Below are 21,409 nucleotides of genomic sequence, written 5' to 3'. Positions count from 1 at the left end.
CAGGACAGGACAATGTCCCTGCTGCCATGCCGGACCGGGGAGGCTCCCCGGATACCGCAGCCCCCCCGTCCGGCCCCCATCCCTGCGGGGCAGCATCGCGGGGGGATGCAGGTGCCGTATGCAAATGAGAGGAGTGGGTGGAGCCTCTCCGGGACCCGCCCATTGCGCCCCACAACGGGGCCCCTCCCGCGTTATGCAAATCAGTATGCAAATCAGATGGGCGGGGACCACGACTGAGAGGAGCGAACGGGGGGCGGGGTTTAGTCCGCGCGGAAGGGGCGGGGTTATGCATGCAGATGAAATGGGCGTGGCCGCGCGATATGTAAATGAGGGGGCGGGGCGGGGACGGGTGTGTGTCGGTGCCTCCCGCCAGCTGCAGCCAGAGGTGCCGAGCGCCGCCAAACCCCGGGTACCGCCGAGGCACCGGGCCGAACCGGGGCCAGTCCAGCCGAACCGGGCCGAGCCGGCGGCCCGCCCTAAAGCATGGCCGAGCCGCCGGCAGCACCGGGCCCAGAGGGTGAGGAGGGCCCGGTTCGCTTTGCCCGCAAGGGAGCCCTGCGGCAGAAGAACGTGCACGAGGTGAAGAACCACAAGTTCACGGCGCGGTTCTTCAAGCAGCCCACGTTCTGCAGCCACTGCACCGACTTCATCTGGTGAGACACCCCCCGGGTCCCCACACCGCCGCGGACCCCCCTCACCCATCCCTCCCTCGGCCCCCCCCCCCCTCTCATCGCGGTTTCCCGCTCATCCCGGTTCCCCGCCGGCGGCTCCGGGCCGGGTGGTTGCGGTACCGGTCTCACCCCGCCTCTCTCTCCGCAGGGGCTTCGGCAAGCAGGGCTTCCAGTGTCAAGGTGAGTGCTGCGCTGTCGGGGGGCTCAGGGGGGGCAGCAGGCTCCTTCCGCCCCCTTCGGGACCGGCCCTGGAGCATCGCTGCGGGGACTGGGGGGCAGCAGCCCCCCGGGAACCGCCGTGCCCAGCCCTTAGTGCCCAGCTTAGTCATTTATTTTTTAAATCAACCCATCCACTGGTCGGTGTTTTCAAGCCGGTCTGGTTTGGGTACTCGAGATAAATAAACCCCCAGCTCCTTCTCCTCCCCACTCCCCCTCCCCCCCCGCCTCCAAAAAAAAAAAAAAAAAAAAAAAAAAAAAAGCAGAGAGAAGTTAATTGTGTTTAATGTACTTCCCATGCACACTTGTGTTCATGGCACCCCGGGCGCGCTGCCCTGCTGGCAGCCCGGTTCCGTGACCGTGGGCTGGGGGAACTTGAATGGCTCAGTTGTGTTGCTGGGGGAAAATCGGGCTTTAGACCAAAATGTGTTGCAGTGGCTTCTGGGCTGCTACAAACCCCAATTCTTTGTTCGGATAAATGCTGCGATTCTGGAGGGATTTCTGATGTCCCCTCAGGAAATGATGATGAATTACCCGGGCTGGGGCTGGTTGCTTGGTGCTCTCCTTGCTCTCCCAGCTGCAGGCAGCCCAGCTCAGCCCGGCCGTGCTGCTGGGGGGCAGCGAGGGGCTTGGGATCAAACCGGGCTGGTGCCTGCAGCTGCTGACAAGTGAAATTTCGCTCTTACCAATATTTGGAGCCGAGTTTTATTTCGGCAGGTGGCTGAATCCCAAGTTGAGGTATTTTGCATGAAACTGAAGCCGATGTATAGCTGTAATGTCTGGAGAACAGCTTGTCTTGCTGCTTTAATTTGTATCTGAAGCAGCAAAGAGCCCCTGCAGGGTTATGGAACGGCACAGAACCAAACCTTGAGGTACAGTGGTGGGGCTGGGTCTGTGGCAGCTGCAGGCAGGGGGCTTTGTCCTGGCTGCCCTCCAGAGCATCTCTGCGGATGCTCCTGTGAGCAGTGCGAGTCTAGCCCAATCTGAATGGGGCTGATACTCACCCTTAATTCTTCCTTTAGGGTTATAACGTTAAAATAATAATAAAATCTTCTTGCTGCCTCCCAACCCTCCCCCCCAAAGGCCTGGGCTGGTGTCAGCAGACAGAGGAGAGCAGATGTGCAGACTGAACATGTCCTAGTGGTGTTACTCAAGGTCACAGCTTCCCCTGGTACCTGAGGTTTCATACATGGGTGGTTAAGTGACATTAATCAGAGGAGTTTTTTGCAGTTTGCCTCTCTTGCTGCGGGTGTCCCCAGGTTTATCCAGCCCTTGGTTCCCTGCCTCTCCTTGTGGTGCAGGCAGCATCACCCCAGGCATGGTTGTGCTAACATAGTTCCCCTGGAATCTGAAGAGTGTTGAAAAAAGCTAGTGGGGATCATCTGGTGGGCAGGGGGGTTCTTTCTCCTTGTATCATTTCTAGTTCTGCCTGTAGCATTCAGTGTTGGATAATTTCAGCCTTTTCAAGTCTCTCTTCCAGCTGTTAGGAACTACTGTCCAAACCTGTCATCCTGCATCTGCTTCAACCTTTATCCTTAATGATTTTCACCAGTATTAAATTAGTCTTCAGCGTGAGGCCAGTGAATAGGATCCACGAAGGTGGTGGCAGACTCGCTAATTACGAGTAATTGGTCTCCAAATGGGGGGAGAGCCTCCGCCTGTGAGGCAGCCCTGCCCTGTTGTTCTTGGAGCAGGAGCCCCTGGGAGGCTGCAGTGGCACCACTGGGGTTGCTGGTAGCACCCTGTGTTCAGTGCCAGCTCCAAAGGTGTCTATAACATACCTTCAGGAACCACTTTCCAGCTTATTCTGGTGTAACAGACACGAAAACCGCACTGCTGTGTTGCAGGAGGAAATTTTGCAGGCTGTGGTACGTAGCAAAGGGCCATGTTTACTCATAACACCTTCCTAAAATAAATGTTTTTCTGTGGGATTTTACGTCCGTCTCCTCCTGCGAGGCTCCGGGGTCCCTGGGTGAAATCACTCCCACGAGTGAGTCCCCCGTGGCTGGGATCCTCGTGGCAGCCAGAGCATCGTGGCCTCGGTGCTCCGGGATGGGAGGCACACGGGGGCTCCCTGCAGAGCATCCCCAGATCTGGAAGTCAAGCATGAGCTAGAAGTTGCTACCGCCTGCCATCTGCTTTGAAATCACAGCTACCCCGGGAGGGAAGGAGGGAAGGGAGGAGGGCAGGGGGGCTGGGACTGCCCCCCGAGGGCTCAGGCTGTCGCACCGTGGCCGTGCTGCATCCCACTCCCGTGGTGAGAAGCTCGGGGTCTGTGCCCCCCGCGTTTGCTGCCGCGGAGCTTGGTACCCGAGTCCTGTTTGCACGGAAACGAGAGACCTGGGGGCAGCTTCTCTTGGCTGCTTGGTTTTCCTCAGCCCTACAGGGCTTGCAGTGAGCTTTGGTCGTCGTGTTTAGCTCTCCCTTCACCGAATGCAGCTTGAATTCAACTTCAACAACTTCCGCAACTATTCCACCCCTGTTCCGTTGGCATGGCTGGAAATCTAGCTAAGGCACATGCCCGTCTTGTTTCCGAGCCCTTTCCTACTGCTGTGCTTGCTTAAAGTAGGTTTTCACCTGTGCCCTGATTTCTTTCTAGGGCATTGGCAATAATTAGGTTGTTAATTAGCTCATTACTTGTGACTTTTGGCAGGAAGTTAGCAGAAACTGACTCTTTGTAGCTTGAAATACTAATGGATACCACAAATGCCACTTAATTGCTTGCTAATCTGCTTCTTATCCTCACATACAATCTCCTTCTTACCCTTGTATCAATCTGCAGACTTCCTGGGCTCCCGCCTCGTTTCGGAACCAGGAACCTTGCTGTGCGGGGCAGCAGGAGGGCTCCGCGCAGGCGGCCCGGGGGAGCGGGGCTGCTGTTTGCGGGTTAAAGAAAAATACCAACTTTGGTGGAGGTTGGAAGCCTGGAGTGCTGTGGCAGTGCCTGGAGCTGCCAGGAGGATGAGCTCGTCCTAGGGGAGCTCCCTGTGTGCTGGCTGGGGGGTCCGCATGGGGTCCAGAGGGGCTTTGCTGACCCTGATGTAAGGAGCTGCTGTAGCTGCGGGGTACGGGAGCTCTGGTGGGAACTCGGAAATAACAAAGGGCCAGGGGAGTGCATGTTCTCCCCTTCCCGGGTTTCGGGATCCATCTGTCAGAAAGCACTGCCAGGGAATGGATGAAGAGGGGGAGAGCAGCATCCCGGGAGCTGCAGGCTCGCTGGGTGAGGGAGCGGCGTGCGGCAAAGTTGCAGCTTTGCCGTCTCGGTTCTCCTGACTTCATCTGTGTTCCGAGGATGGTGAGGGAAAGGAAAGGGATTTGAGAGATGTTGAGAGTGAAATTTTTGGTCTCGTTCTCAGAATGTGCCACTCCTGGGATCTGGCAGCTTTCTCCTTTCCTGTTCTGCTGGGGTTCCCTCCTTGCCATCCTTGCGGTGTCCTTCTCCTGCTGTCCAAGCAGCTCGGTCCCTCTGCGGGTCAGGGGCACCGCCTGCATGGGGGATTGGGTCAGGAGGCACCTTGCCATGTGCTGGGTTTGGTCAACCTGCCCCATGGCAGCAGGGGGGCTGGGCTTCCACCTTGGGAACTTGTGAAGAGAAGGGGCAGAGGTGCCTGCGCAGAGGTGAGGAGCTGTGAAACGTGATTCTCACCCAGGAGCAAAAAATAACCTGCATCTGTTCCTGCTTTCACGTGTACAGAGAAAGTAGAAAAGATCTTGGAAAGAAGAGCCTCGATTCCTTAAGAGGAGGAGGGAAGGAAAGGAAGGAAGGAAGGAAGAATCATGTAAAGCAGCATCATGTAGTAATGGATGCTCAGATCTCATGCAGTAACTTCACTGGAGAAAACGTGTGCTTCTTCTCCCTGGCTATGACTCAAGCAAAGATGCTCTTTAGATTTAATCTCTTTCCAAACTTCATACCAAATGTAATTCCTTCTTCCATGTTTTCTTCTCCCCTGCAAATCCAGTGCTCTCGTTTTGTTTCGTGTTTTCACAACCCAACCTCCGACACCAAAACCACACAGCTGGGAAATGTCAGGCAGGCTTCACCTCCTGAGCCAGGGCTTCTCTCCTGCTATCTGCCTTCAAAACCCACCCTTCCTTCCCCCACTTCTTTGCTGCCCTCCAGACGGAAGTGAAACCCAGAGCAGCTCTGGTCTGAGCTGCAGCTCCTGCTGCTGCCATGGGGTTTTTCTTTGTCGCCATTAACTTGGTGCAGGCACTCAGTGTGTGCTCTTACTGAGTGTATCAGGCAAGTGAGAAACAAAAGCAAACCCAACTCCAGTCATTCAGAGTCGCCTCAAACCCAGTAATTTCGTGTCAACATATTATGCACACTGGAGGAATGTTAGTGTTCAAATAGACTAATTAAAAATGTTACTGCAATTACTTTTGCAACACAAACGATGCTAATTATATAATGCTGCAGAAATTGGAAACATAATTTTTGGAGGTTTTTTTTGTGTTTTGTTTTGTTTTTTTTTTGCATGCCTTGTGGTGGTGATGCAATTCTCAGTGTCCTAGCTGTGAGCCTTGGGGCAGGAGGAGGAGGAGGGTTCTGGGGCAGGTAGAAATAGAAAAGGGAAGTGGGGCTGGGGCTCAGCAGAACTGCCAGCAACAACAGAGCTGGCAGGGAAGGTGCCTCCTCTCCACATTTTGGGTTAAGGATCAATTCCCACTCCAGCAGCAGCTGTAAAGCCTGAGCAGCTCCTCCTGATCCAGCTCTTCCCCGGGGCTCGGAGGAGCTGCTGGTGAAGGAGACCAGTTTTGAAAGGAAATCTGGACCTGCAGAAGCCTCTGGCAGTGGAGGGTTGGTGGCTGTTGGGTTCAGCAGGGATCACTTGATATGTTCAGCCCTGTCAGTGTCTCCTTACAGCACAGAACCCTTCACTCGAGTTTCTCAGTGGAAGTGGTTTCTCTTTTCCCTCCCCCCTTTGCAGCTGCAGCAGGGGAGATTTTTTTTTGTTCTTATCCCTCGAGATAGCTGTCATGCTGAACCAACCTTAGACTCTCAGAATGAGGGGGGAGCTGTTTCCTTCCCAGGGTGTCTGTCCCTGACCAGTGCCAGCAATGGGAAGCTGGGCAGGGGGGCTCTGAGCTGGCCCTGGGGGTTTGGGTGCCTTGGGAGGGTGATGGGGATGTTTGCATTGTGTCTGCCCTGAGCCTGTCACCTGTGATCCCACTGCAGGGCTTAAACCACAGGGTTTGCCATGATTATTCTCCAGGTACTGAGTTTTCCAGGGGAGCTGAATGCCTGGGCTGTCTCTAAGGAGACTCCTCAGCAAACAGTATCAGTATTTCTGTACATCTGCCAGCTCACCCCTCTGGGATCCTACAAACTCCTACAGCACATGGGCTCTGGGAAGGGTGTGCAGGGTGTCCTTGCACTCCCAGTAAGTTGTGGGTGGGTGCTCACCTGTCCCAGTGCCAGCAGAAGATACTGAAGCTGCCAAACAGAGCAAGACCTTGAGGGTCTGATACCTGGTGTAGAACAGGAGGGGGAGGTTGAATCTTCTCTTCAAGCTCGTGTGAATTCTGTGAGCTGATGGGGGTTTTATCTAGAAGCTCAAGCTCCAGGAGTTGCACAAACCCTCTGGTGAGCTGCTCCCCTCCCAGCCAGCAGCAACAGCTCCTCCTGCTTCTGGCTGTGTCTAAAAAGGCAGAAATCTAAAGATGCTTGAGCTGTTGGTCAGTGCCAAGCAGTCCCCCCTCAGATATATTAGCAAATAAGTTGCATGGACACCCTGATGAAGAAATTAACTTCTAGCTGTGCCCATAATTTAGTTTAGGGCAGAACTGCTTGAACCCTGTGATTACAGAGCGTGCAGTCAGGAGGAAGATGTGGAAATGCTGCCCCTGGTCTGGGTTGTGCCTGTGTGGTGCTGAGAGGGATGCTGGTAATGGTGGGTGGGATGGGATTAGGTGTTTGGGGGGATTGTTGCTGCAGAAGCCAGGTGTGCAGAGAATTAGTGTTCTACATGAACAAAACCAGAGCTTTGGAGCTGCCAGAGTCTGACTGTGGGTTGCTCACCTCTTGCTGCCCGTGGGGAGGCTCCAGGGGGAAGGGGAGTGTGGAGGGAGCAGGGGTGGAGGGCATTTGCAGAGCTGTGCCAGTAATTCCTCCAGCCTGGCTTCATGAATCATCCCTCTGAAAGCCCATAAATAAGAGCCTTTTAGAAAAGGTGAGTAAGAAGCTCCCTGCAGCAGAGGGGTAACCAGGGGTCTTCTGGGCAGCATCTTCCTGGTGGCCTTCAAGGGCTACAGATTGCCAAGAGGGAGCTGACTGGAAAAGGCAATAAAGGTGGGAAAGCAGGAGTCCTGGTGCAGTGATCCTGGATGCAGGGTGGGTTCCCATCCCTGTTCTCCTGCTGTGTCACCAGTCCCAAAGCCCCTTGCTCTGCTGGTGAGCGAGGTGCTTGGGTCCCAGGGGGCTGGGTGATGGGAGGAGGGTCTGCAGTGCTCCACGGACCCCCCCAGCCTTGTCAAATGGTGCTGCAGGGAAAATGATTCAGAGGACTTGTTCTTTGCGAGGGGTGGCATGGTCCTGTGCCTCGAGTTTTAGCAGAAATTCCTCCTGGAGCCAGAGCCCAGAGTCCTCGGAGTGATGAGGCACTGGGCTGGGATCTTGCACCAAAACAGAGACCTGGGGTTGGGGTGTCTGGAAACAGAGGTGATGGTGCTGGCAGAGAGGTCAGAGGGACACAGTAAACCCCAGACAGGGACCCAAGGGATGGATGTCAAAACCTCTCTGGAGCTTTTCAGCCCGTGAGGGTGTGCTTCCCAAGCAGAGGGAAACTGATCCAGCCAGGAAAAGGCTCTTCCCAGGACAGGCAGGACCCTGGCTGGCCCTGTCCTGCCTCCTGGAGCAGCCCTCACCAAGCACTCAGTTTTTCCACAAAAACCTCAAGAGTGGGGTGGAGGGGATGAGAAGAAAGCTCCAGCTGTGTGGTGCTCAGCTGCAGGAGAATGTCCTGGGGGGAGTCAGGGGCTGGGGGTGCCTGGGGGGCTGTGCCTCCAGCAGAGGGACACAGCCACAGCTCTTCTGTGCCAGCACCCCCGTGCTCCCTGTCCTGGTTACCTGAATACAGCCTGGGATTTATCCATCTTTTTCTTCTACCAGCCTCCCTTGGAAAAATAAATTAAATTGCTCTCCTTATGAGTAGGCCACCTGAATTTGGTATAATTTTGGTATAATTACAGTGATAGCTTGCAAGCAGCAGTCTTTTTTTTTTTTTCTTTTTCTTTTTTTTTTTTTTTTTTTTTTTTCCAAGTTCAGGAATATTCAGCTGTTTCTGTACGTATATATCAACTGTTCACTGATACAGGAGCATGATGTACAGGGTCCTGCCAGCCCTCACCATTCCTCCTGGTTCCCAGTGCCAGGAAAGGTGACTCCTGAGCCAGCTGGAGCTGCCCCTGCCATGGTGCTCCAGCCCAGCAGCTGCTGGCCATGCACTGGTCCTGCTGCTGGGTCCTGGGAGCAGGAACAGGGCTCATCCTCCTCTTCCTGTAGAGGGAACTGGGAACCAGTTCCTCTCTCTTGTTGCTGACCCAGTGCCTTTGTTCTGGAGGCTGCCCAAGGCTGGGCCATCCTCACCTTGCTCTGGGGTGCTGGTAAGTGCTGTCCAGGTGTATCACAGAATGTTGGGGGTTGGAAGGGACCTCGACAGACCCCTGAAGATGTGTCCCTTTCCCTGCCTCTTTCCCCAGTGTCCCAGGGGGGTGGCTGCAGCCCGGAGCTGGCGTGTTGCCTGGCCAAGGTCCTCGGAGTTGGCCTGGAGCAGGAGTGTGGCTCTGCTCAAGCTGTTTGCTTTTGAGGGATTTGGGCTGACTTCCTCAGCTGCTTAGAGCTGTCCTGCTCTGTGAAAAAAAAAAAAAAGCCCCAAGGGTTCTGGTGTGAGCCCTGAACCAGCTCAGCTGGGGCTGAGCACCTGTAGCCTCCTCCTTCCAGGGGTGTCCTGCTGGAGCACAAAGCCTCCTGCCCCAGCTGATGGGTGCTGGTGGCTGAAGATCTACTGCAGCTGAGTTAAACCTTGTCAGTTTGAATAATTTGCTTCCATATTTGGTCCTGTTTTTGTGCCAGATTTGTACATCTTGTTTAAATACGCCAAGCAGGATCTACGAGCTGCTAATCCTGGCTGGCCAGGCAGTGCCTGCCAACAGACCAGTATTAATAGGCTCCAGTACATACAAGGTACCAGACTTGCTAACCTGAGCCTCATTGCAATGCAGCTCCCCTTAATTGGCTCTTTAGCATCCAGTTAAATGTGTTTTTCCAGAGAATCAGTCTGCTGTCAGCTTTCCTCTTTGGGGAAGGGAGAGTGCTCTCTCCTCAGAGCCATCTTCTGAGCAAGAAAAGTCTTCCCAGCTCCAAGAAGGACAAACCAGGTGAATGGGTTTTTTGGGGTGGTTGGGCAAACGTGAGGGGTTTAGTAGTGGCTCTGTGGGGAGGTCTCAAGCAGGGAGTACGTGTGTGTTTGGGGCCTGTGGCAATAGTAGCTGCTTGGGGTAGCTCTGCCTCTGCTGTTGGTTGGAGGTCATGTTCAGAATCCTCAGCCTCCCGTTGTTCTGATCTGTTCTTCCTACATCGGGTATTGAGTCAGCAGCAGGGATGCTAAAAATGCTTCTGATGTCTAAATCTCAACCTTCAGCTGCTCCTCCTCTTCCTCACGCTGTGACGCTGGTGTGTTTGAGCTGCTCATGCTGGGAGGTCCTCCCCATCTTCTTCTGTTGCCATGTGAAATGATGCAACAGGAAAAGCTTCACCTTTGGAGAGAACAGCTGAACACTTTTATTCTGATTGTCTGAACAGAAGGCGCTTTTAAGAGTCGACACTGGCAGCACATGAACACATTTCCATGATTCCCAGTTAGAGCAGAAGAACAGAAAGTGAGGCTGGGCAGGGGAGGGGATGTGGCTGGGCTGTCCTGCCTGGCTTGGTGCAGCTCTGCTGGAGCTCTGGAGTCGGGAGTCAGCCTGGGGATGGGTTCAGAGCATCAGCAAGGAGCAGGAGTGAGGGGGAAGTGGCCCACGAATGTAATTTGCATCACTGAGTGGATTAGCTCCTGACGCAGTGCAAAGTCATTATTTACCAGTGCAAAGCCATCATTTGCCACATCTCCAGCTCTGGTGCCTTGATCTGTGCAATGGTTTGGGGAGGGGCTGGTTCAGAGAGCCCCACATCACTTGGCAGGGCCCTGGAACACTTGTAAGCAAAATGATGGGACTTTTGGGTCAGGCTGGTTAATACTGTGCCTGCCCCCAGAGGCTGAGGGGTTTATTTCTGGGTGGTTTTTTTTTTGGTATTCATCACACTAAATACTGCTGCTTTAGCTTGGCTTAGGAAAAATATTTGGGAATGCTCCCTCACTTGCCATTAACCTGGAGCAGCCAGAAGTTTGCCAGGGTGCTGAAAGCAGTGAGTGTGCCTTCTCTCAGACAGCTGCAGCTCTGCCCTGGGCACAGCCGGGAGGTGCAGGGTGCTCGGGATCAGCCGGTGCCTCCTCTCCTTTCCTGTACTGATGGCAGATTTATGCACAGCTTGAAATAATCCCCCAAATGGTTATTTATAGACTCTCCAGAGCCTGACACCATTTTTTATTTTTTTTTTTTTTAGTATTTTTTTTCTGCTGTGGAGCAACCTTTGCCATGTGTCATGATGGGGATGAGCTGCAGTGCCTTATGGGCAGCTCTCCATCTTCTGTGCTTGCTGAGGAGGCTGCTGGGATGATTCTCTTTTTGGGGGGACTGAGCAGAGCAGAGGGCTCTTTCGGGCCAGAGCTGTAATTGCCAATGGGCAGAGTGAGGTGGGCAAGAGGGGAGATCCCTGTGTGCAAGGGGAGGCTGAGCAGGAGCCTCAGCTGCCTGTCCCATCCCCAGCCTGCCAGCAGAACCTCTGCTGCTTCCAGCCCCGGGACTGGCTGTAAACCTGAGCTAATTCTCATCTGTGTGGCCATGTGTCCAAGGACTGTGGTCTCTGAGAGCTCAGCCCATTAACTTCCAGATTTGTCTTGCTCATTCCCCTTTGATGGAGAGGTGCCTCAGGGCCAGAGTCTTCTGGAAATGAGGCTTGTAGGTCTGTAACAGCAGTGAGATCTCCTCCTGGGGGAAACAAAGTGACCTTCATGGCAGCCAAGAAGCTGATTTTGGAGTTTGCTTCTGGGGGTTTTCCCTGCCTTGGACACCTGTGTCTGCACACTGAGCCTGGCAGCTCATCCCATCAGCTCTCCTCCTCTGATGCTGGCACATCTCTGTCCTCCCACCATCCTGTGACATCGTGGAACCCTTGGTGCCACGTCCCCCCAGTCAGAGGGACTGACTGGCTGGTGGAAGAGAACATGTGCTGAGACACGTTTTGTTTTGCCTGCAAGTCTCTTGTGTCCTCCAGGTTTCTGCAGGTGTTTGGAGCTGCTCCGTGACACCACCCGTGGGGTGGGCTGAAGGATGCTGCTGGTTGGGGAAATGGCTTTGAACCCCTCACCAGGCAGGATGGAGCATCAGGAAGAGGGGCTGGGAGCCCACCCGTGTCCCCTCTGTCCTCCACACCATGGGTGGGCAGGGCACAGCAGTGGTGAGAGCAGAGCTGCTGCCCTCGAGTCTCCCAGGGCTTCCGAGGTGGAAAAAGTTTCACTTACTGGGTCATTTAGAGACTCTGAATCTGGGGTTTTGGCAGGAGGAAAGGCTTTAATTAGCTGCTGCTCAGTAGGGCTGCTATTAGATCTTCAGAGCAAGATGCTGCTGGACTGGAAAAAATGTAACAATAGCTCATTTGGTTAGGGAACCGTGATGGGGATTTGCATTTTGGTTGAGCACTAAGCCCTTGTAGAGGTTTTTTTTTTTTGTGTGTGTGCACTTTTTTTTTTTTTTTTTTTTTTGTCTAAAATAACTTCAAACTCTAGTTCAGATTTCTTCCTCCTCTGAAGATGTATGAATATCTTGTCCTGGTGCCAAGCAGTTTGGAGTTTGGATTCCTTTGTTCACAGCTCTGGCTCTGCTGTTGGGGAAGCGAACGCTCGTCTGGGTTGTAGACAAGAACTGTCATCAAATGCTGTGTGACAAATGGCTGGCTCCTCTCAGCCTTGGAGCACAATTAAATTCTCCCTTATTATATACCTGAAATGATTTATTTTTTTTCTCCCCTCTAACATCAGTTCCTCTATTGACCTCAATACCCAGGAGAGCTGTACCAAGGGTAGGAAGCTCTGCAGCTTCTCTGCATCTCAGCTCTGCTGCTGCCTGCAAGGAAGGAGCTCAGAAATACATTCTAGAAACTTTTTTTTTGGTTTGTTTCTGCTTGTGTTATGGGTTTGCACAAGCCAGGGCAAAAAGAGAACAAACCCCAATCACCATGGCCTGGCTGTTGCTCCAGACTCTTCACCTGATTGCCCAAGAGATGAGGACCCTTCAGATAAGAAGGTTCCTTCTGACCTCACCTGGCTCTGGTTTGGCCCAGAAAGCAAATCCCTCCAGGAGAGGTGGATTTCTTAGGTGGGTTTTAGCCCTTTCCCCAAGCGTGGTCTGAGTCACTTGCTCATTTGAGTAGGAAAAATGGGATAATGTAAGGCATGGATCTCTTGGGGTGGGATGGAGCAGAGCCCTCCCTGCCAGGCCAGGAACTGAGGCAGGGCAGGGCTGGCTGGTGGCAATCCTGGTGGTGCTGATGGTGGAATTCCTCTCCAAACCCATTTCCCTCATTCTGGGTTTTGTAAATTTGGAATAAAGTTAATTTCTCTGTGTTACTATTAACTGAGTCCAGGAGGATGAAAATAAACAGCTGTGGGGAAGGGCAGGCTGACTCACTTTCTCATTCTCCTGTAAATTTCCATTTAAGTTTCAGTTTAAGCTCAGGTATGAGGGGAGTGAAAGCCAGTAATTTGTGACAAAAAAACTTCTATTTTAGATCACGGTAGAAGAACTCCCTTTCTAATTGCAGAAATTATAAGGCTCCAAGTCTTGGAAAGGAAGAGGGGATCCTGCAGCTCTCCTTCCAGCTGCTCCACTCAGATCCCTCAGCCCAGGCTCAGCACCATTCAGCCTCTGCCCTGGGGCTTGGTGCTGCCTGTGCTGTGCCTGCCCCAAGGGCACCCACCCACCCACCCACCCGTGCTCCCTGCTCTCCCACAGCCTCCACACCCCCCCTTTTTGCCTTTGTTCTTGCCTTGGCTCTCTCTGCCTTCATTTGGCAGCCCTGGGGCTGGTCCTGGGAGGGGCAGGGTGGCTGCTCCTCATCCCTGGGATGCCAGCTGGGATGCTGTGGGCTTCACTGTGTCCTCCATCACCTTTCCCACCTCCAGCCAGGGAGCTTGCAGCCTGCTCCATCTTTGCTCATGTGCAAGCAGCTTCATGATTTGGGTGGTTTTACCCTTTTCTGGACTTTCCCCTGCTCTGAGGGGATCTGAAAGCAGCCTGAAGGCTTTTCTTGTGACCCCCTTAACCTGGGCAGGACCAGGCTGGCTGAAGCACTGGGGTTCCCCTCCCAGCTATGGGACACAGCAGTTTAATTCCTCATTTGGGTGATGGGATGCTCCAGGCTCTGCTGCAAGTTCCTCCCTTCTCACTGCTCCTTGCCTGGAATTTTCCTTCCCCCCTGTCAGAGTGAAACAAGAGCAGTTCTGCAAAAAGCAGGAGGAAGATCATGTGAGGGAGCAGCAGCGTGTCAGCCCCTGGGGAGGGTCAGAATGAGGTCCCTGACCTGGTGGCTTCTGAAGGGGGGAGCCAAGAGCTGCGTGGGAGGACAGCGTGGGGCAGGGGGACAGAGGCCACTGTCCCAGGGACACTCTGGTGTAGGTGACAGCAGGAGCAGAACTTGGTTTCTCCCCCCCCCTGCCCCCAGCATCCCTCTGGGACCAGTTTGTCCAGGGCAGGGCTATGCTGGGGGGTGTCCCCTGGTGTGACAGAGCTGCTCAGGGGTGGCCATCACTCTGTTAGGAGCAGGAGCTGCTCAACATCGAGTGGCAAGTGATGTTTGTCCCTTGGTGGCCACCAATCTCTATGGGGGATGGCTGATGCCTGGGGGAGGGACACCCCAGCTGAGGTCCCCCCACTGTGGTGAGCTCACAGGTGACAAAGTTGCTCTGGGCTGGGGGACATGGGGAGGCTGAAAGCTCCGGGTCTGCTTGTGGCTCTCCTCCCTCTGCAGGCTCTGGAGCTGGGACACTGCCATGGGGCAGGGAGCACTGCAGTGCCAGGGAGCTTTTTTTTCCCCCTTCTTGTGTTTGAGATGGGTGATGTGGGTGACTGCAAAGTGCTGAAGGCAGATGGTCCCCCCAGCCCTCCTCAGTGCCACCAGGGGAGGTGGCACTGTCTGTCTCCCCCCTCCCTAAAATCCCCTCTTTCCTGTAATGTATTTTTGGGGCGTGCGTTCTTGCCTGGAGTTTTTCTTTCCCTCTTTTTCTTTCTGCAGCCACCTGCATTTGACAAGCAGGGTCCAGAGCTGCCACAGCACCAGCTGGGGAAGGCTCCGTTGTTCCAGGGATGGGGAGGTGGGAAGAGCCATCCATTCCAAGTCAGCCTGTGCCCTAAATTAGAGCTGCAAGGTGCTGCGATGGGTCCATATGGAGGTTCCAAAAATAATGGTTCTTGGCTCAGTGCTGCCTTGTATGGGGTGCTAAAGCTTTGGGCTTTAGGAACGACAGTCAAAAAAAAAAAAAAAAAAAAAAAAAAGGGCTCTGACCTGTGTGTCTTGGCCCTGCAGGGCATGTGCTTTGAGATGGTCACTCCTGGGACTGTGATCTTGCTAATAGAGTCTCTTGGTGTGTTTGAGGAGCTCTTGGTATTTGTCCACTGAATACAAGGCCAAAGCTGAAGAGCTGGGCTCAAGCATTTTCCTTTGGCACTGTTGTTCATAAAATTTCTCGGGCAGGTCCAGGCCCCTGGCAGGGGGGAGTGCTCAGAGTCTGTGCCTGCCTGCTGGAAGTGCCAGGGCAGCTGCTGCCAGGCTGGTATTTTAGTGCTGGGGCTGGTTCTGTGACCAGAGCCCTGCTGCCTGTGCTTGGTTCCTGTTTATTGCCCCCTGGCTTGGGGTGCTGCTCTTCACCTGAGGAGCGAGGGGCTGGGGATGCTTAATAAAGAACTCACCTCTCAGCTTTCTGCTGCTGCAGGGACCACTGGGCTCCTCATTGCTCTGGAGGTGGCTCCTCTCAGGACAGCTCTTCCCCTCCCATCAGGTTATTTATTGCACGTTCAGCTCTTGTCCTCTTCAGGTTTTATTTGCTGTGCAGACCCTGCTGTATGTGAGCTGCCAAGACCAAAACGAGGAGCTGAGCTGGGAAGGGTTTGTGGCTCAGCATCCCTGGGACCATCCCTGGGATCATCCCTGGGATCATCCCTGGGAGCATCAGCTGCTGCTGCCCTGGGGAATGGGGCTTCAGCCCAGCACGAGACTGCAACAAACCCGTGCTGAAACAGCTGAGGAAAGTGGTAGCTTGTCCTGAAACCCCCCACATTTCCTCAGTTCTGGAGGCTGTTGGTGTTGGGGTGGGGTGTGCAGCTCGCAGCCCCTGGCTGTAACCCTGCCCATCCTTTGGCAGCTCCCAGCCCTGGTCCCAGTGCTGCCCAGCTGGGCAGGAGGTGCCAGACCCTGGCAGGACCATTTTGTTGCCCTTGGTCCCTTCTTTGGATGCATCTTGGAGCTTCCTGGTCCAGGCAGAGGTTTTGTAAGTTAGGCTGTGCTGGAGTAACACGGAAACCATCGTTTCCTGTAAATTGCTTTCTTGGGCTGGCAGAGGAGGAAAAAATATCAGCAGAAAAGTTAAAGAAAGGGATCTGGGCATGCTGGAATAGCCTTGGAGGAGCTACTGATGATTCTCTCTACAGAACTGGGGTGTTCCTGGTGTGGTTTGGACAAGGGGTCACCACTCCCCACCACCAGCAGTATTCGTGTCCTTTGGGTGGATCCTGGAGCCACTGAGAGCAGGAGAAGTGGCATTGCACAACCATGGGATGCACCAGCAAAATGTTCACTTGTCAGGCAAAAAAGTGGTGAGTACTGGTGGCAGGGGCCGTGCTCCCTCTGCCCTGGGGTGCCAGGAGGCTGAGCAGAGCCAAAGCCATGGTGCTGGATCCACAGTATTTGAAAAAAAAACAAAAACCCCGAAGACTTAAATGAGGAATCAAAGGGCTCATTCCAGGGATTTGGGTGTTAGGGCTGTGAAATGGTCAATTTTTGGTGGTTTATCTGTGTGGCTGGTGCAGCTCTGCTGGGTGGCCAGCTGGGCCATGGGGCAGCTTCCTGGTGACAGAGGGAGGTGACATCCAGCTTCCCTGCTGCTGTCATGCCCAGGTCAGGACTTTTCCTGCCCAGCTCAGCTTTTCCTGCCTTCCCATGGGAATTCCATCCCGGCAGGCACAGTCAGCCCAGGACTCAGGCACATGTGGGGCTGTTGTTGGTCCTTCCAGAGCCAGAAGCACCCAGTCTTCTTCAGGCACAGCTTTCACCTTCATTTCCAGGAGTCTAGAAGGCAGGAAAACCTGCAGACACTTTTCTGGCTGAAGCAACGTGGCACAGAAATTACCAAAGCTCTGGCCAGTGGCTGCCTGACAAAAAGTAGCAGGAAGCACCAACAGACTTGGAAGGCTTCAGGCTCCTCATTTCTGAACCCAACCTTTTGGGTGCTTGAGCTCACCAGTGCCTGGGTGCTGCTGCCAGTGCCTGGGTGCTGCTGCCAGTGCCTGGGTGCTGCTGCCTCCCTCCCCATCACCAACCCCTTGAGCCGTGGGTGCCTCTCACCGTGGAGCCCCAGCTGGCTCCAGCCCCATTTTTTTGCAACCTTTCCCACAGCTCCTGCTGTTAGCCCCAACAATATCTGTCTCCTGCTGCTGCTGCCGTGACACGTGGTGATTTTTCTTTTCGTAGTGAAGGTTTCTGAGTGATCTAAATTGAGGAAGGGGTGGATCACTCCCAGACACTGCGCGGCTTTGGGTGCAAGAGCGACTATTTTGAGGGAGTATTTTGAGGTTTGACTCAACTTTAGCAGCTTCTCTGCAGGGAAGGCTGGGCTGATAGTTAGAAGTGGTAGCAGGTCAGGTGGTCTATTTTTAGAAGAGCTGTTTAATTGTCTGATGTTATTCTTGCAGTGCTCATAGCTGGATGGTGAGTTATATTCTGTCAAAGTTCGTTAGCGTATCCCAGGTCTCGTTGCATGCTTGTCTTGATTTAATAAGAGATTTGTTACAGGGTCCTGGGTCTTTGGTCCTCTTTGGATGGGAGGGAGACAAGTGGTGGGACAAAGCTCTCAGCATCTGTATTTGAGTGCCCAGTCCCCGTGTGTGCTCAGCTCAGCTCAGCTCAGCTCCCCTCCCCTCCTGGGGACCCCGTGGGCTCTGCTGCCCTCCTCGCCTGCTGCCTCTCCCTGCTGCTCAGTGGGTTTGGTTTTGTGCTCTCCTCCTCCATCTCAGCTGCATAAAGGAAATGTTCTCTGCAGCAGGGAGGTCTTTTGCTGAATGCTTTTTGTTCCTGTAAGCTGCTTATTAGAATGCCTTTGCTCTGCCTTGCCCCCTGCTCCATCCCTGGTGTTTGGGGTGCATGAGGAGGCAGACGAGCAGCCTGCACGGGTGTCAGTGGGTGTGTGGAAGGTGCCTTCTCCATCTCTCTTTTGATGTTCACAGTGGGAAGGTCTCTGTGGGGTCCGTGTGGTGGGAAGACTGAGGCAGCCCTGACCCTGCCAGCATGGGATGCCCCAAACCCTTGAAAGACCTCTCTCTGCTCTTCCTTCCCCCCAGACCTGTCCCTGGGAGCATGGCTCTGCAAAAGCTGTCCCAGCACCCACCTGCATTCCCACAGCACCCACAGCATGGCTTGGGGACAGCAAAGCCTTTGTGTGCTCCTGGCCAGCTGGGAGCTGCAGCAGAGCTGGGGAAGGTGAAGGTGCTGGTCCTGGGAAAGGCTGGGGGTGGGATCCCTGCTCTGCTGCACTCTGACCCCGGGGGTCTCAGCCTGGGGGAGCAATCCCACTCCTGCCTCTACAGGAGAGCCTGGGGAGGGGGATGAATAAATACATTGAGGGCAGCAAAGGCTCTGGTTCTGCTCCTCCCAGCTCACCTGTGCAGCCCAGGGATGGTTCCCCCTCCTTTCAGGTGGGGGTTTGACTTGCTGAGCCCCAGGCACTGGTTTTTTGCTCTCATGCACTCCCTGCCCTCCACCCCTCAGTGGGCTGGGGAGGGCTCCAGGTGTTCCCCCAGCTGGAGCAGGACTTGTGCACTCTCTGAGGCCAGGCTGAAGCTCTCAGACCTCATCTCCTGATCTCTGCTGAGGAACCAGGTCCCCGGGTAGCAAAGCCCTGACTCGTGTGTTGGTGAACGACTCATTCCTTGCACAATCTGCTGCAGGAGATGGGAGCCAGCACTGGGGTTGTGTGCTGCATCCCACTGATGCAGTCGGCTTTGTTTAGGGTCTTGAGTGTGTTGGAACATGCTGGCTTGAGTGAATAGTTTTAATTAGTTACATTCTTAGGCTGTGGTTTACTGTGCTGACTCACTTCCAGCTCTCTGATAACTTCAACACATGACTTCATATCAAGGCAAGAAGAACAGAAAGGAAAGGAAGGGAAGATGGCAGCACCCAGGCTGTTCCTGTGGGCTTGGTTTGGGGGGGCAGAGGTTGGGGGGGACCCAGCTGGAGGTGAAGCAGACCCAGGGACAGCAGTGCCACTCCCCAGACTGGCAAAGCAATGGGGAAAAGGCCTCTTCCAGCCTGCACCCAGTCCAGAGGAGCAGTGCTCAGCTCATTCATGGCCTTCTCTGGTCCCAGGGACTCAGTGAGGGCTTCAGGAGCTGAGCTGCCCCAGGGCACATGTGGTGCCAGCCCTGGGGATGTGGTCCTGCTGGTCCCCGTGGGAGAGCAGGAAGCCACCACAGCAGAGCAGTGCCAGGCCCTGCACCCCGAGAAGTCCCCCCTGGTGCCCTGATCTGTGGTATCACTTCTGCAAAGCTATTTCTGAAGCCAGGAGGTTCTCACCAACCAGCTCTTGTCTTGCTTTGTGCCTGGCAGAGCTCAAGCAGTGATGCCATGGTGTGACAATGTGCCCTGTGCTGGTCCTTGCTCCCAGGAGCAGTTTTTGGGGACAGGGATGTGCTGTGCTGATGGTAGCAGGCGAGGTGACAAAGTGCTGGAGTTGGTGAGTGTGGTGGAGCCTGGATACCCCGTGCCAGCTGCTCCCTGCTCTGGTTCCTGGGAACTCTGCAGTGGGAGGGAAGCAGCTGCCAGGAGCTTGCTCTCTGGTGACTCTCTGAGGTTTGAAGCTCTCCTTGTTCCCGGGGAAGCCATCAGGATCCTTCCCCTGGCAGAACCTCTGTGCTGTGCTCAGCATCTCCTTGCTGCCACCTGTGGTTTCTGGCTCTGAGTTGTCTCCTCTTCCCCCCGGGCTGGAGCACCCATCTCCTGGGTGCTCCCCATCTGTACCAGGGGCTTCCCCACCTCTGCCTCCTGACCCGGAGCATCAGAGGAGTGATCCTGTTGGGATAAAACTTCCTGGGACAGCAGCTCAGGATTTGTCAGCCAAGCCTGCATGGCTCCCTAGGGATCCCAGGAGCACCCTGCAGCAGCTCCATCCCCAGCCTTTGGCTCTGGTGTTTCCTGGTGCTCAGAGGGCCCTGTGCAGCCTTTGGCTGTGGTGTCTCCTGGTGCTCAGAGGGCCCTGTGCCCCAGGCTGGGCTTGGTGTGGGGGCCCCTGGCACACTGGGAGGTGTTGGTGAGTGGGAGGGCTGGAAGGGGGAGAAGCTCATTGCTGTTCCTCCTAATTGCTCTCCCACTTCTGTACTCCAGTGAGCAAAAAGCTGTCTTGAGCTGCATCCCTGGGGACCCTGCCTGGCTCTGTCATCCCCAGCAGCTCCCCCGGGACCCTCCCCGCAGTCGGTCAATTTAAAAAGCATCCTGCTCTGTTTTGACTCCCTCCACCCTCCCTTTGACATGAGAGCAATCCAGCTGCCTCTTGATGAGCTGGGGGATGCCAGGGCTGCAGCAAAATCTCCCGGGAGGGGGTGGGAATCCCTTGGGACTGCTCCCATGGGTGCTGATGAGCAGTGGGATGGAGCAGGACTCGGGTCCCTCCATCCACCCGGGACTGCTGTCAGTGTCCCTGCTGCCCCCAGCTGCACTTTTCAAGGGAAAATCCAATGTAGCAGCCAAAATTTCAGGTGTTGAGGAGGGGATAAGTGTTCACACTTGGGGGGAGAGATTTGTTTTCTAGAGTTTCTGCATTTCAGGTTCTCCATTTCACCACTGGCTTGTGGTGAGCCCTGGGGAGGCCAGGAAGGTCAAAACGCTGCCCTGGGAGGGCAGCAGCCCCCACAGAGCTCGCACCATTGCTCTCTCTTTTGAGAATTACTTTATAATTCATTTTTTTTTCTTTAACAAATCTTTGCTCCAGACTTGCTACTAGAAACTAGTAATAAAATCTGGAGGAGTTTTTTCTGGTAGAAGGTGTGGGGGTGGCCAGGAGGAGCTGCCCTGATCTGCCTGGGTGGGTGCAGAAGCCTCACTCTGCAGTCCTGGGCTTGGGGCTGGGAACACAGATTTAATGAAGCTCTTCATTCTTAGCTCTGTTAGAAGCTTTTTACCAAACCTCCTCCATATGACTGGGAAAAATTAGCCAGAATTGTGTGTTTGTGTGTCAGGCTTGGAAGGAGTGAGCGTGGTGGGAGCACATTTGTTGTTTCAGTGTTGCTGTGTGATGGGGTTGGGTCACTCTGGGTATGGTTCCAAAGCAAAGACCTAAATCCAAGGGGAGGGGAGACACCGAAGAGGTGAGAGTTTCACCTGGAAGTTGATTTGAGTTTCATTCTGAAGATTAGGATTGGACTGGGGAGGGGTCTTTGTAGCTGCAGGAATACCAGAGCCCAAGCACCGACTTCCCAGCTGCTCAGGAATTCTCTGGAGAGTTTCTGGTTCCCGGGAGGAGATCTTCACACACTGCTAACTCTGCATTCTGGATGCTTTTTCCCTGGGGAAAGCGCCGGGTTCAGCAGTGGTTAAACAGCACTGTCACCTCTCCTCAGAAGTCCCCTCTCCTTATCCCCAGCACACCTTGAAAAGCAATCCCGGAATTCCTGCAGGACCAGCCCGTCCTTTCCCTGGGGGACCTGTGGGAACCCCCAGCCCCGGGGGCAGCTCGGGCCGGGCCGGGCTCTGCGGTTCGGGGGGATTCGGGCAGAAATCTGCATGCGGCATCCGCGCTGCGAGCCCCGATCCAGCGCAGGCAGCGCCGTTACCAGGGGAACGGGAGATCGCGGGTTAGAAACCTCGCTGAATGCCTTCTCCTCCTCCTCCTCCTCCTCCTCCCCGCTCCCTGCTAGTTAAGACACTCGGATGGATGTGAAATTGGGAATATAATAGCCTTTCAGGTGGTGCGGGGAGTTCAGGAATATCTTTGCTAATGAAAGAGCTGCCTGAACTCTCAAGGGGTTGAATGAGATTTTTTTTAATTATTTTTTTTAAATGTTTTTTTTTTTCCTCAACACCTACTATCAGAAGCAAGAGTTTACAAGCTGCGTGTGCCTCGGGGCCGCTCGCTGTGCCACCTGCATGGATAATT

General features: G+C 54.4%; 2 protein-coding genes across 14 annotated transcripts in view; one reads left to right on the top strand and one right to left on the bottom strand.

Annotated features, from left to right (window-relative positions):
• ARHGAP17 (Rho GTPase activating protein 17) overlaps positions 1-21,409 on the bottom strand; it is a 268,089-nt gene that overhangs the window by 91,940 nt on the left and 154,740 nt on the right. The window lies entirely within an intron of this gene.
• Positions 287-21,409, top strand: part of PRKCB (protein kinase C beta) — an 84,286-nt gene continuing 63,163 nt past the window's right edge. The window contains exons 1-2 of one of the 3 annotated variants that reach the window (XM_071760554.1): positions 287-653; positions 820-851. In XM_071760554.1, the coding sequence (XP_071616655.1) occupies positions 484-653; positions 820-851 (202 nt within the window). In that variant the 5' untranslated portion in view covers positions 287-483. The remainder of the gene's footprint in view (positions 654-819; positions 852-21,409) is intronic. The other 2 variants (XM_071760555.1, XM_071760553.1) reach the window with 2 other exon arrangements.

This window comes from Heliangelus exortis, chromosome 17 (genome assembly GCF_036169615.1).
Source record: "Heliangelus exortis chromosome 17, bHelExo1.hap1, whole genome shotgun sequence".
NCBI classification, from domain to species: Eukaryota; Metazoa; Chordata; class Aves; order Apodiformes; family Trochilidae; genus Heliangelus; species Heliangelus exortis.
This window is presented reverse-complemented; position numbering and strand designations above follow the sequence as displayed.